This window comes from Ostrinia furnacalis, unplaced genomic scaffold, assembly GCF_004193835.3.
Source record: "Ostrinia furnacalis isolate ACB-3 unplaced genomic scaffold, ASM419383v2 OfSCF2049, whole genome shotgun sequence".
Lineage (NCBI taxonomy): Eukaryota > Metazoa > Arthropoda > Insecta > Lepidoptera > Crambidae > Ostrinia > Ostrinia furnacalis.
This window is the reverse complement of record NW_021132288.1, coordinates 854,796-869,953: the sequence shown is the minus strand read 5'-3', so window position 1 is coordinate 869,953 and position 15,158 is coordinate 854,796. Positions and strand designations below refer to the sequence as shown.

Sequence of the window (15,158 nt, the reverse complement as noted above, 5' to 3'; positions counted from 1 at the left end):
ATCCATATCTGTGACAAAAAGCGTTTGACAGGTGTCACGGCCACCGACTGATTTTTGTTGACCAGTTTTGGAAAATTTCTGATTAAATTATGAACAGCATCAAGATTTTCAAGAACTTAGCATTCAGTAATCAGTTGCGGTCTTTCTCAAGATGGTAAACACAAGAAAATTTGATTTTTCATAGTTAGCTAATTTTGAGGTTAGGTTAACCTGATCTTCATTTTGCAGCACAATATTACGTCAAGAAGTCGTCCAGGCAGCGTCCCCGATATCTATACCAGTACCAGAGGGAGTTGATAAGCCCGTTTCCCCAAAAATCGAGAAGTTAGTTGCTGAAATCACAACCCTTAACCTGCTTGAAGTATCAGAACTAAGTCAGGTCTTGAAGAAGAGATTGAACTTGCCCGATGCCCCTGTTATGCCTGTTGGTGGATTCGCCATGGCCGCCGCGCCTGCACAAGAGGAAGAAGAAGCCGCTCCCAAAACAGTCAAAACTAGTTTCACAGTAAGAAAGTTGATATTTTCTAAACAAATTACTCCAAACTATTTTCTTTTTCTGGTTTTAAAACTTGTGTTGTTTTTCGCAGGTCAAAATGACAAAGTTCGATGACAAACAAAAAGTAGCACTGATCAAAGAAGTAAAGAACCTCCTGGAAGGCTTCAACCTTGTCCAAGCAAAGAAGTTTGTGGAAAGTGTACCAACAGTTGTTAAGGCAGACATTTCCAAAGATGAGGCAGAAAAACTGAAAGAAGCTTTATCTAAAGTTGGAGCTATTATTGAAATTGAATAATTTAAGCATTTTTATTAGTAATATTTAGTTTATAGAAAAAATTAATTAAAATATCAAAACTTACTGCCTTTTTTGTTATAATCCTATTTCCTGCTTACATTAAAAAAAATATAGATTGGCAATAGTGATAAATGAAAGATAGTTTATAGATCAATCTCTTTATTTTACTTTTCAATTTATTTACAAAAAATACTTCTACAAATAAGTAGATAGATAAATGCTAATGACATATTTATTTCCCATAGCAATTTCTTGGCGAGACAAGTTTCACTTTTAGCTTGAATGCAACTACAAGAAACCCGTAAAAATGCTACTACAATTAGAAATAATATTAAAACTGAATGTTTTGTATGACACAGTACTTCTTCGTAATCTGAGCTTTAATCTCAAGTGTTAGTAACAATTTGGTAGAAATGGAATCTAAACATTGACAGCCATGCAAACAACTCATATGTATAGCCATGGACCTATAAAAAAAGTCGGACGGATTCTCATCAACAAAATACTGTGACATTAGGATATACCAGCTCGCCTGTACGTACAGGCCGGCACGCACACATTCATACCCTGATACACCACTTCGAGTGCAAACTTCACACAGTTGACACATTTACGCGGCGAAAAAAAAACACAAATACGACATGTCTTGCGTGGTGAAATTGTGTAAAAACCGTTGATCGAACGAACAAAAATCAAAGAATCACATTTCACAGGTAAACTAATAATCTAATCACTTATTTCCCCGATTTTATAAATATTAAAATCAAACGTCAATCACCCGACAAAATAATACGTCAAAGGCCAGTGTTCTCAGTTATTTACGTGGGAAAATTACCCGAAAAGTGGGAAATCTATAATTTTAAGACTTTTTAGGTGTTTATTACGCATACTATAGAAATAAAGTAATTTATCATAATAACTGTGTTTTAATGGGATATATTTTCGTAGGCAGATTTGATCCTTCCCAAGGGCGTGGAACTGCGAAATTCAAATTTTCTTATATTTTTGCAAGTCAGTGTCATGATGATACATAAGATTATGATTACGTAGGTACACAAGATTGATAATTTGTAACTGCGTGAATCATATTTTGATCAACATACAGGGTGNATCTAAAATGTGAGCAAATTTTAGGCCAATATTAAAGCGATATCTATTTTTATTAAGCTTCGAAAAAAAAGTGAGTCACTGTTGCCTCCCTGACCCTATAGCATAAAATCTCGTATATTAATACTATTTGAGTAAGTGATTACTTATCAAACAATAACTGTAAAAATACTTATACATATAGTATTCATGGGTGATATAAAGTAACTTAACATACAATGTTATGATAATAAGCAGAATGTTTTGTTATATGATTGTGGTTCGTTCGTTTCAGCCAAATGACGTCCACTGCTGGACAAAGGCCTCCCCCAAGGTTTTCTACAATGAACGGTCCTGCGCCTATGATTGTGGTAGCCAACATGTTACATTGATGAAAAGCACTTCATTATGTACATATGTTACTTAATAAAATACAAAGTACTGATTTATTCATTAAAAATATATCCTTATTTTCCTACTTTACTTAGTAGCTATATTTATTGCAAATCTACCTTAAAAAACGTAAATGTTAATCTTTATTATTGGATTCATACCATATACCATGAACTAAGCAGATTATATTTCGATTCAATGGCACTGAAAACCGCACTAAGCGCCACGAGAACTTTTGTGAACGAAACCTTTTTTTTAAGAATATTAATGTTTCTACTTCATATAACTAAGTATACCATGCTCTTCTACTTCGTTTAGCTTGTAGATAGTTCCTTACTTCTCAGATCCTCGCGGCGACACAGTAACAATCGTAATAGAGAACCATAAAACCTAAATTCGTTTTCTTTAATAACAGTCTAAAGAGTTCACTTCCTCATTATCATCATACAAGCCAAGCACATCATCCAGAAGTGAAGACACGCTTCTTATGCCATCTTTCCATTCCCTCTTCTGTTTGATAGTATTTTTGAAATCATTTACCCGCATATAATTTACGAATAAGTATGGCGTAGCTGATATTGTAATTTTTAATTTGGGCGTCACTTTTGGCGCGTCGGGTTTGTCTAAACTCATATGTTTCTGGTATATGTTGGCTAATAGATTCATATCGTCGCATTTTATAATGCCATCAATAACGTTATCCGATGTCGTAGCGGTATCGTGGTCCATTTGTTCCTCTTGCACTTCGTCGGGCTCGATGACGCAAACCAAGTCTTCCATGCTTTTAGGTTCTCCTTCAGCTATCACTACGATGTCAGGCACTTTGTATTTGACTAAGATCTCGTTCAACTCTTCAGCTATGCACAGGGCTGCGTCCATCACTTCTACTTCGGTGTCCTCGTGCAACAGTTTGAGCAGGACTGTGAGGCACCCGTTGGCTGCTAACTCGTCGAGTAATTTGAGCAGTCTTTTCCTGATTTCTGCTTCGTTCAGCGTGACGATCTTCCGAGATTCTCTGGAAAACGTGACCGGGGGGAAAGTGCCGTCTAACATACCTTGGTCCGTCAGGTAGGACTGGATGACGAACTTCCAAAACTTGAGGGCGCTGAGCTGGACTTCCCAGTGAAAGTCGCTGATGGCTGCCGAGGCCATGTGCTCGTATAGGGCTTGCCTGAAGTTCGGCGCGAGCTTGATGTGTTGGTATATTTCGCATAAAACGTTGCACGCCTCTTTCCGGACGATCCCCTCTTGGTTGTTGCGAAGTACTGCTATCATTCGGTCCTGAAATCAAACAGTTAATTTCAAACAAACGAAACGCGAATTGTGCAATTTTATCCTCGCGTATCAATCTGTCTGACGAGATGTTATAAATAAATAATGGGAATCATACTAATTTACACTTGGTGTCTGCAAAGATGATTGTCGTGCTCGTGATATATCATTTAGTATTTGGTTAAGTATGTCCATTTGTTTAAACGTCTTCAATAACTTTAACGATGCGATAGTTTACCGTGGATGGGGGCGTATTTTGATAAAACGTGTTTTCAATAACCAATCAGGTTTCCTTATTCCGCATCTCCTCACCTCTACCCTCAGATTCCCTTCGGAAATCTGACTGATTATTCAAAACAATATCGCTCGTCACCTCTTCTCCGCTGTAGTGGAAACAGAGTTTTATGCTACTAAAAGACATGTACGCGAAAATCAGGCTTCCCCAACCTGACTAGCCAGCGTAGAAAGTGCAGGCCAAATTCTCAATTTGCCTCTGGTAAACAAGAAAGACTCGTGTTCTTGCTAGAGAGTAATCACTATAGCCGATGTTTACATTTTAAAACAAGTTATACAAACGTACAATGACTGCCCAGAGCCCCGATTACGGTAATTTTAACGTCTCCAATACAGACGCGCTTCTTCGATTCTGCGATACGGATTGGTCAAAACAGTTGACGTCAGCTGCTGGACTTACTTCAGTCAACGGCACATCAGACTATATCTACAGTTTTGTTGCAATATCCCCCTTCTCACAACCACCTAAGATTCAGTATCACCCCTCACTTACCAGAAAGTTCGGGTGTTCCCCCTGTAACTGTTCCCACATGCTGGATATCTTGCAACTTGCACCGACGCATTTGAGCGCCGACACCTGGACGTAGGGCTCGTGGTCGTTGAAGGCGATGGTTGCTGCTACCGTGATGAGTTTGTTCTCTATGATCTGCTTACGGAACGGTGGAAATTCTGGAAAATAAATAGAGGATCAAAGTCCCCTAACTTTGATAGGGGACGATTGTGGCAGATACAGTGATGAGTTTTTTCTATTACCTATCTGTAGAAATGTTGAAAGTTCTGAAAAAAGATTGACGATCAAAGTTAGGAGAGATTCTCTTGCAATAGAGAACATCTTGAAATATCGTAATGAATTCGTATATTTACGGGACTTTTCCCACTGCTGCAAGCCTGGTAGCCAGGATCTACAGCTTAACCGCCAATAAAAACAGCAATATCGGACTCAACATTTTTCTAAGAATAGCCGTTGCATAGAGCAGCGGTTCCCGAATGGTGGTCCGCGGAACCCTGGGGTTCCGTGGAAAGACCGCAAGGGTTCCGTAAAAAATATTATCCCACGTTTCGTGACCGACGTTGTTCGCTCGCACCGACTTGTTTACGCACAAAGGAGGGGCAGGGCGTGCGGGCGGAGTAGTACGGGGGTTCCGCTAGGAAAAGTATAATCAATTAGGGTTCCTTGGCAAAAAAAAATTGGGAAACCCTGGCATAGAGTGCAATGTTCGCCAGCGTTCGAGATTTACAAAAAGATAATTGACAATCAAAAAAGGAGAATCCAAGAAATTCATGATAAGAGAAGAGAAGAAGTTCAAGAATACCCAATATTGGGATTATTTAAGTTGGGCGAGAAACATGACAATGTGATTGCGTAAAAGATTCATTCATTTAAGGTAAAAAAATATTTATCATGATAACGTTGGCAGAGGTCAGGTTCTATTTATATGACCAATAAGTACTCTTGTCTAGACTGCGTACTATAATTTCGTTATTTAACGAGTGAGTTGTCTCGATAACTGCAGTTACAGTGACAAAAATATTATTACACCCATTTCATCAGCAATGACATAATATTAAATACAGTGGAATAATTTATCATGAAAGGTTGTAGGTACGTAATGATGAATCGACATAAAATTGTGGAGCGCCATTCTATAGAAAATTTAAGAAACCTAATGAATAAGCGATTACCTACATCAAATTCGCAAATTTTCAATTTAGAAGTTGGTAAAATTCAACTTCCAAGATTTAGTTACCAGTTACCAAATGAGTTGTTAAAAAAACACTTACTAATATACGATATCTCCGTGCAAACGTTGAGCAGTTCCAGCGCGGAATCCCTGACTTCCCAGTTTATATCGTGCATCTTGGTGAACATCAGCTTGCCCATCTCGTGGATTGCTGACCCTGGCTCTGCCTCCATGAGGAGGGACAGGTTGGGCGGCAGAAACTTCTGGACTGTCACTGTCATCACGCCCAGCGATGCTAGGACGAACTAGAAAGAACCGTGGAAGAAATTGTAAGAAAAATTCTTTCGTCACCAGAGCATTATTATGTTCATATTGATTTATATGGGAAACAGAAGAAGGTCGATGTGGAAATATATGGTGGAGGTCTTGTCCAGCAATGGATGACTTTAGAATTTAGATTAAAACCAGACTAAGCATTTTTAAGATGTAAATCCATCGAGGGTTCACAAATTCACAATACAAAATAGATTGGAATAAAACCCAAGTTATCAAACTTCACAATAACTCAGGAATTCAGGATAGGTATTACCTAAATGTGTGTGTAGCGCTGAAATATACATCATCACCGCGTTTAAATTAATAAGTTTTTGTTTATTTACCGATTATCAAAAATTTTCGCACGAGCAAATTGCAAGTCATGTTGCGTTTTATCGAATGGAAGGTGTGTCGTATTTCTGTCTGCAGTCATTGAGGGATCAGTCACTCTACGTATATAAAATAGTTATCTTTCTTATCAGACTTAAATTTACTCCCGTAGAAGACGTATAAGGAAAAGAAAAGGGACCGTGCAAAGCGCGAATATTTACAATATTAACTCGTATTTACCATAGTACAAGCTTTGCTTAGTTTGGGACTAGAAACGCAGTGTAAATGTCCAAGGATATTTATTTATTTATTTAATTTACTCACCTTGCATGTTAAGTTTGGTCTCCTCGTGAGAATGTTATGGACAATAACGTTAAGACATGCCACTTCTAAGCTGGCGTGCCACTTAATATTGTAGCGCTTCACTAACGACAAAACCGTGTCCATGACGTAGGTCATCACCAAGACTTTCTGCTCGCTGTCCTCCAAATTCTCCGTTTGGATTTCACCGTAATCGTCTGTCGGGTCGTATTCCCTTAGCACATAGAATAACGCCTGGAATAAAGTATTCGCTTGCTGGTCGTTCAACTGGTCCTTGAAGAAAGTCAGTCTTTTCACGCTTTCAAATGTTATGTTCATGACGTCCTGCTCCAATATCAAATCTCTTAGAGCGTATGCGGCCCGGGAGGTGTGCTCGCAGCTCATGTGGACGAAAGTAGAAATGTACTCGTTAATTCTATCGTTAGTCATAGAACCCTTGCAATTCCCTTTAGCAGTCTTGTTGATGTACACCAACAACGGGACGAGGTATATGAACAGCATCTGATATTGCAGCTTGTTCTCTCTTTCATCGTCCAACTTGTTCATGGCTAAGGTGTTAAAAACCGTACGCACCATCGAATTGCAGTTGTTACAGCAGTCCACTACTTGCATAACGTTTCTCTTCTGTATGAGGTAATGTATCATATTGAAGTACAAAGCTTGTAATTCTATAAAATCTTCAAATTTATACACTACTCCCGGCAAGTAGGGTTTCTTTTGGAATACCCTTAGAAGTACCCAAGCAAATATTAGTCTAATGATAAGCATCGACACGTTTTCGTTGCGTATTCTTTCCAACAAGAAGTGAAGATGTGTTTGGAAATTGATCTCATTCATCAAAATGGACATAATCTTATTTTTCTGATGAACCCTATCTATTTTGCTCAGCAATGCACTAAGAAACATTTGTAAGACCGGTTCAAATTTTTTACAATATTCATCTTCCTCCTCACACGTTACATTCTGAGTGTCAATGTAATTGACCTCCAATATAGGCTTCGCTATGTGTCCTAGGATTATAGTGAGATTAGGTTCATCGTCCAACTCGTCTAGTTTCCATAAAAACTCGGAGACAAATTTATAAACTAGTCTTAAGACGAATATCGTGGATGGTTTTTGATACAAGGTCAGTAACTTTTTCCATAGCTCAGACTTCAGTATCCAGGACACTCCGGAATTGTGCGACACTATTGCTATTGCGATTTCTAGGTACGCAACCTTCAGGCTTGGGTTCATGGTATCTAGGTCTATTTTGTTAAAGGTTTCTAGGAGTTTGTCTCCGTTTTTTTCGAGTATTTTGTTGAAGTGCTGCTCCTTGCGGCTGACGATCGCGAGTATTCGGCCGAGGAATACGTTCACTGTGTTATGGTAGCTGTCCATGTTCCTCATGGCGTCGATTACCTGGTCCCGCAGAAACGTAAAATCGATGAGGTTGGACGTTTCTGAAACAATACAGATAAAGATATGAGGCAGTTCTAAAGCAAGATAAAAATGATTCACATCCAGAGCAATCCGGGTCATCTATAAACCTTATTGAAGGGTAATCTAATCTTGACTAGTATTCTGTGATACTACACGCAAGTACCTAGGTGCCTGCAAAAACTGCTTTGTATGAGCATGATATATCAATATGGTTAATCCAAACATCGTTTAGTACATACATAAAATACTTACTCTTTCCGATACTAAAAAACTATAACCTTGATACCTTAACTTCAGAATGAACTGATAACAACATGCATAGGTAGGTACATATCAACGACTGATAAAATGCCCGAGCCAGTTCAGTTCGGGCGGTCCGCCCCGGGTGCCAACCATCAGGGGGTGACACAAGTCGCGCAGATTAGTACTCAAGTACACATCTGCATGGCAAGTCTGCGGTTTATGTCAGTTTATGTCATGACGAATCGGTAGGTAACCCCCAAAATCCTAGGGGTACCAAGGGGGGTGCCTTAGGACTTATGACGGGTGGGGGGAGTGATCGCCCCGGGTGCCAACCCATGCTACGCCGCCACTGGCCCGAGCGCATCTCACACATTTGGCGTAAGCGAGTCTAAAATAAAAACGAGTCCAGACGTCTAGCTTCCATACAAAACCCTCGCTGTTGCAAGGGAATCTTTAGGTTTTTTAACTTTTAGAAGGATCGAGGATTTTCGTATAAGTTAGGGCATGTGCACACCACGTTTTTAAAGGCGCCGAATTTACGACGCCTCTCGTAACGTCCACCCGGGCGCCCATTTTTCCTGCAAAGGTCTACGTCCAACTTGCGTGTGTATCGCGTTTCGCAGTGCCCAGGGCCCCGCGACCGAGGGGGCCCCCATTTACTCAAGAGACCTTTTTCCAGATGATAAGGGCCCCCTTGATCCTTAAGTGCCCAGGGACCAGGGCCCCTAGTAGGTTAAGGACGGCCCTGCGTGATGTGCACAAGCCTTTAAGCAATATCATTGATTTAGTGCATGATAAGAAATTAGAGCCTAATAAATATCTACAGATACACAGACTCACGTGCAGACATAGATAATATGGTTTCATAGCTCTTTGATGACTTAGGTCAGTTTTTGGAGGCCACATAAGGTAAGGTCAGACCCAGCAATTACTAGTTCTAAGCATTTGTCACTGGATGCGTTCTGCAGTCTACTGCTACATTCACTTTGACATGACCTAAGAACACATCCAGTGTGGCAAATCCTTTAAGAAGGAATTCCAGTTATGACCATAAAAGAAAAAATAATAATTCTGATGAAACTGGTATTTCATACCATCCATAAAATTGTACTTATGTAAATTTTGGATCATATTCTAGTTAGAATTGGATTGAATTTTAAAGCAACATGGTACGGAACTGTTTGAGCATTTGAATGTTAGAACTGAGAAGAGAAGTGATAAACCAAATGAGGGTTTTCATGTCTTATAGTAAGTTATAACGAGAGTATGGCTGTGAGTTACGATCAGTGTGGAGAAGACGTTGAGGAGTAGGTAGGTATGCTAAAAGTGGAGGCGGTAAATTTTTCAATGCACTGCAACTTTTCAGATTTCCTCCTCACAGAACTATGGTGAAAGACATTTTCACAGCTCTGCTAAGTTTCACAATGCTAGGATGGATAGGTCAATGCGAAATTGTGAACTCTGTCAGTTTATAATATAACACGTGAGATTGTAAACAAACAGTGGGTTAGGTTAGGTTAGATTGTAATCTAACTACGTCAGATTATAATCTGACGGAATTCACAATATTACGGTGACAGATATATTTGGTGGAAAAGTAGCTTACTACTTCAATTGAAAAAAAACATACTTGAGCCATACCATGATATTATGGTGCAACATTTTACCTCACCCAATACGTGCTAACCACCATAAAAGGTCTTTACGTTTTTATGGAGAATTTCAAGACCAGTAATTTTTCCATACAAAATTTATGCTTAGTTTAAGCCCTCAGATTCTAAGCTTCCTTAAATCAGGAAGAAATTCATATCACAGAACAAACTATATTTGACGATTTAAACATTCTAATAAGTAAAATTTTAAATCCTTGATACTTATTTATTTTTAAATGAAAAAACAAATGGAATAGAAAAATAATTGAATAAAAATTTTAACTAACTAGTTAATAACGTAAGTAATTTTTAAAAAATCTTAAAATGACAATCCAATACAATGCAATTTAATTCCTTTACAAGACTGCAAACATTAAATATAGTTTTGCACACTACAAATTAAGTATTCTAGTAGTGCATGCTATTTGATTACAGCCTTATATACTACTATTACTAGATTACATATTACATTACTAAGTAGGTATGACCTTGATCTTGTTAACAGAAACTTACCCGGGTCTGAGATGTTGGATATTTTGTTTATGAAACTGTCGGCGTAGTAACTATTCATCACATAGTTTGGTTGTTGCAGTTTTTCAAACAGTAACTTGAGTTTATTCTGAGTGCGAACACTCTCCATGGTTAAAGTTTTTTAACAAACAGTTACAAATTATTTTAATAAAACTTTTGAAAACTTAATACACTGTACACTAAGGCGGCTGAGGAAACTTAATTTAGTGGTGGTGCGAGCCGTGCACAGTACGAGCGAACATACCTAGGCAAAGTAAAAAATTTAAACGAAAAACCATGCGAAAGAATTCATTCAATAAACCAAATCCAAACCAACAACAAACTAAAGTGATGTGCAGACAGTTCAGACAGAAATTATCGATAAAAAAAAGGTTTTACTAATGTTTCAAGTAAACCTAAATGTCTAAACTTAAATCGTGTTTTTAAATAAACATTATTATTTTAGTTCCACGGAGTATAATGTTTCGTTCTATATGAATGATTTATAAATTATATTATTTTTCCTGCGACTTCGCTCGCTTGAATTTTGTTCATTCAAATCTATAAACACAAAAATACATACAACCGAACATAGAATCTCCTCCTTTTTTGTAGTCGGTTAAAAATAATAAAGGCCAGGGACCCGCTTACGCTAAAAATTTTCAACTACTACAACGCGACTGGACGGCGAACAAAAATATGCAAAGAATACTCATCATAGAGAAAAGTGATACTCATACTCCAAAATCCGTATCGGTTATCACGTATCGTATCGTTTTGACAGCTAGTTCAAATGAAGTTGCAACGTAACCGGAGCGGGGCAGTCATGAAGCTAAAGATCAAATGGAGGCCACACTTCGAATACCTACTTGAAGCACAACCTATATATCACTATCTCGCTCTCTGAGCAGACTCTCTCTTTCTAAAATATAAATTTGCTCAAAGTCAATTAAACTCAATGTATAATCTTTATTTCTTGACATAGGTATTTTTTTTTTAAATTTTTTTTAAATCTTTGGACAATTTCACACAGCGCCAGCTAGCCCCAAAGTAAGCAACTTAATGCTTGTGTTATGGGTGCTAGCTTAACGGATATACTACTTATATACTTTTTTTTTTTTAAATACATGAATATTATACATAGTCACACCCAGACCCGTCACAGAAATTAAAATTCATCATTTCAATTTCTGCCCAGCCGGGAATCGAACCCGGGACCTCTCGGCATAGTAGTCCGTTCTGAACCACTACACCAAACGGCCGACAAATCATTAAATAATAAGTGTAAATACTGGTAAAACGTTTTAGGAAGAAATTACTGTGAAAAATGTTTACAATGATCCAATGACAGAAATCACGAAATAAACATTTACGCGTGGAATCTTAAGCACAGAATAAGTAATAGTACAGGTACAGAAGGATTACTCCGCAAGACGATTTAAATAAATGCGAGTCTTGCTACGACGCGATACAGTGGAATTCAGCTCGAACAGCACTACGTACCTACAATTTTATTCACCTACAAGTTTTGTCTCTTTCTATCGCGTGCCTCTGAACTCTTCTTACGCTGTTAGGGTTGCTGTCTAGTAGTGTCTAGTAAAAAAATAATTAATCTACTTATTTGTTATGAGGTACGTATGTAGGTAAGTACGCATTCATTATGGAAAACCTTGGGAGAGGCCTTTGCCCAGCAGTGGACGTCATTTATTTTGGCTGAAACGAACGAACGCATTCTGAGCAGTAGTCATGGTAGGTTAAGTTCCTATACTATCCTAAGAATTATTGATTACCTACATGGTCAACATACCTTTCAGCATCTTTGGGAAGCGAAAAAAAAGATAAATCCGGTAGATTTCTTTTCGAATTTAAACACCCGAACGCCGCACAATAATATTTCTTTCTCTTTATGTCCATTTTTAAATAATACTTCGATCATAGAATTAGTTACTACAACGCACGCCAGCGTCCTGACGAGCGCGCGCGTGACACTCGACTGATATAATACCCGCCGGCGGGGCGCTTCGCTGTAGGTAATTATCGGATGTACCGCGCGGAGTGAGCCAGGCCTGTCTTAAGTCACTTCCGGGACACCACGTACTACCGCAACTACGCACTACAAAATTTTGCAGCATTTCTTGTGATAAAACAATGATTAGGTCCTGTAAAAAATCTCAAACGAAATTAACTGCATAGTAAACAACCGCCATGATGGGCCGGATTGGGCCGATGTTGCCACTTGGTACCGATTCTTCAGGAATTGGGATTGTAATTCCCTGATTCAACATTTTGTGATTTTTAATTTAACTAGGTAATCGTAGTTCAAATATTTAATTATTTATTTGTTTAACTTCTGATTTGGTTAGTGAATTGGCTATTTCGAAGAATTAACTAGGAGATTTATAAGGAGATAGCAATACTACAGTCCACACTAAAAAGAGAGGTCGGCTCACAGAGAGCGAGATAGAGATAAGTAGGTATTTGACTCAAGTTTTTGTTCCAAGTGTGGCTTCCATTTTTATCTTTAGCTTCATGGGAGCAGTTCACCAAAAAAAAAACGTATCCGGAGCGCAACTCATGAAGCTAAAGATAAAAATGGAGGGCAGAGTTGAAACAAAAACTTGAGTCAAATACCTACTTATATCTATCTCGCTCTCTGCGGCCCTACCTCTCTTTTTAGTGTGAACTGTAGTATTGCTATCTTCTGATTTAAATCTCCTTGTAAATTCTTCGAAATAGCCAATTCACNTACAATCCCAATTCCTGGGTAATCGGTACCATGTGGCAACATCGGCCCAATCCGGCCCATCATGGCGGTTGTTTACTATTTTGTTTATTAAGCAGTTAATTTCGTTTGAGATTGTTTACAGGAAATAATCATTGTTTTATCACAAGAATTGGTGCAAAATTTTGTAGTGCGTGGTTGCGGTAGTACGTGGTGTCCTGGAAGTGACATAAGATTCCACGCGTAAGTGTTTATTTCGTGATTTCCGACATTGGATCATTGTAAACATTTTTCACATTTTTTACAGTAATTTCTTCCTAAAACGTTTTACCAGTAATTACACTTATCATTTTTAATGATACCTATGTCAAGAAATAAAGATTTTACATTGGTTTCATTGAATTTGAGCAATTTTATATTTTTTGTTTATTTAGAAAGAGCGAGTCTGCCCACAGAGAGCGAGATAGTGATACTTAGTTTGTGCTTCAAGTAGGTATTCGGAGTGTGGCCTCCATTTTTATCTGTAGCTTCATGGCGCAACTGCATCCTTACGTAAAAGCTGTCAGAAAGGTACTTTTTCTCAAACGTACCTAAGTCATACGCATCAGGAACATAATGCTGTGTTTTTAATAATTTTAGTTTCAAAACTAAGGCGTTTTTTAATGGAAATTCCATAAATCTGTTGTTTCGTCTGTTAGCGCGTGAACTTACTGTGATACCAAATTCCACATTCAGCTGGAATTCCAGCAATAAGGGTCCCTAAGTAGAGGACATGTGGACTGTGGCATTGTGGCGTGGACCGCGCGTTGGTTAGAGCAGCAGGAGCCCGACCATTTTTGTTCTAAGATAATATTATGTTCCCTGGGGACAAACATTTCATTCAGTGGCAAGGTATCTGATTCCAATTAGACGTTAAAAAGTCTATTATTACTTAATTAAACTAATCTTATTCGGCGGTCTCGCTAAGTAAATACTATGACTTAAAGTTTCTTCAGACTAATAATAGCGAGATGCGACATCTAGAATTCTAGATCAATTACAAATTTAAAAGTTTGTTTTATACTTCATAAGGGATAAAAGTATAGTAAATACTTATGTGACAATAACTATCGATAATATAATTGAATTGTATGACAACCCTACTAAAAATAGTTGCACAGATTTACAAACAAACTGTCATTTAAGCCAATGTCACCTGTCACAATAATTGTCTATGGTTGGTTATGGTTAACCATAGAGTCATAGCGGCACCGTGAATACCGTGATCCATAAATCGTGAAAAAAATAGTTTTACGTAACAATAGCTATTGCATTATTTGGTATGTAATTTTTTGTGCAAAACTGGAGTTGTACAGAGACGTAAATATAAAATTAAAAAATATGTGTTTTAAAAAAAAGATTGACAAACTGTGGAGGAATTTGTGATTGTTCTAGAATTTGTGCCGAGTGCAGGGTACGGAAACTTCCATACTACGATCAAACTTGCTTCCAAACAGCGACTTCAGTCGATAAATTCCAATACTTTTTTTTTTTCTTTATGGCTCTCGCGGATTGCGTTTAGCCACGACAGGGTTCTTGATTTTTGCGTTCAGTTTTGCCATAAGTTTTGCGGACATTGCGTTTAGACAGGGTGGGATTGGGTTAAAGTTAAAAGGTAGGGAAACGAATCAATTACGGATGGAAACGGAACAAAGGATGGTTTTCATAGGATCAATTTAGGTGTGATATAATTACAAAATAATAAAAATAAAATAATATTTACATAAGTACAATATACATTACTATTAGAGATTGCAATCCGGATTATTCGAAATTCGAAAATATCTGAAAAATCCGGATTTTGAGGCTATAAAAAAATCCGGATTTTGACTTTGAAATCCGGTTTTTTCGAATATTTTACCCCAAAAAATTTATCATAAAATCATAAACCAAAATATCTATTGAATGCAACATGGATGCAAAACAAGCGAAGTTTTGATTGAACTTCGTCGCACAATAACGCGATATGCCGCATGCGTATTTTATGTGAATTCGNCATCGGAGTTTTGTTCGTTCCTTCGTGAATCGCGAAGAAACTTTCTGTTATGTTAACAAGTGATCTGAGTTTTCTCAAAGTGCAAATGCT

The 15,158-nt window shown here is 37.9% G+C and overlaps 2 protein-coding genes across 2 annotated transcripts; one reads left to right on the top strand and one right to left on the bottom strand.

The window, feature by feature from the left end:
- Window positions 1-18: 18 nt before the first annotated feature.
- On the top strand, window positions 19-815 carry mRpL12 (mitochondrial ribosomal protein L12). Its single transcript, XM_028306820.1, has 3 exons — window positions 19-154; window positions 229-505; window positions 588-815. The coding sequence occupies exons 1-3, from the start codon at window positions 90-92 to the stop codon at window positions 789-791; spliced, it is 546 nt and encodes a 181-aa protein (XP_028162621.1). The 5' UTR covers window positions 19-89; the 3' UTR covers window positions 792-815.
- A 1,618-nt stretch (window positions 816-2,433) lies between these two features.
- Window positions 2,434-10,686, bottom strand: LOC114354432 (uncharacterized). The gene is made up of 5 exons (XM_028306817.1): window positions 10,315-10,686; window positions 6,488-7,926; window positions 5,619-5,823; window positions 4,330-4,505; window positions 2,434-3,551 (listed from the first exon to the last, which is right to left on the bottom strand). Exons 1-5 carry the CDS (start codon window positions 10,439-10,441, stop codon window positions 2,676-2,678), a joined length of 2,823 nt encoding a protein of 940 aa, XP_028162618.1. The 5' UTR covers window positions 10,442-10,686; the 3' UTR covers window positions 2,434-2,675.
- Window positions 10,687-15,158: the final 4,472 nt, after the last annotated feature.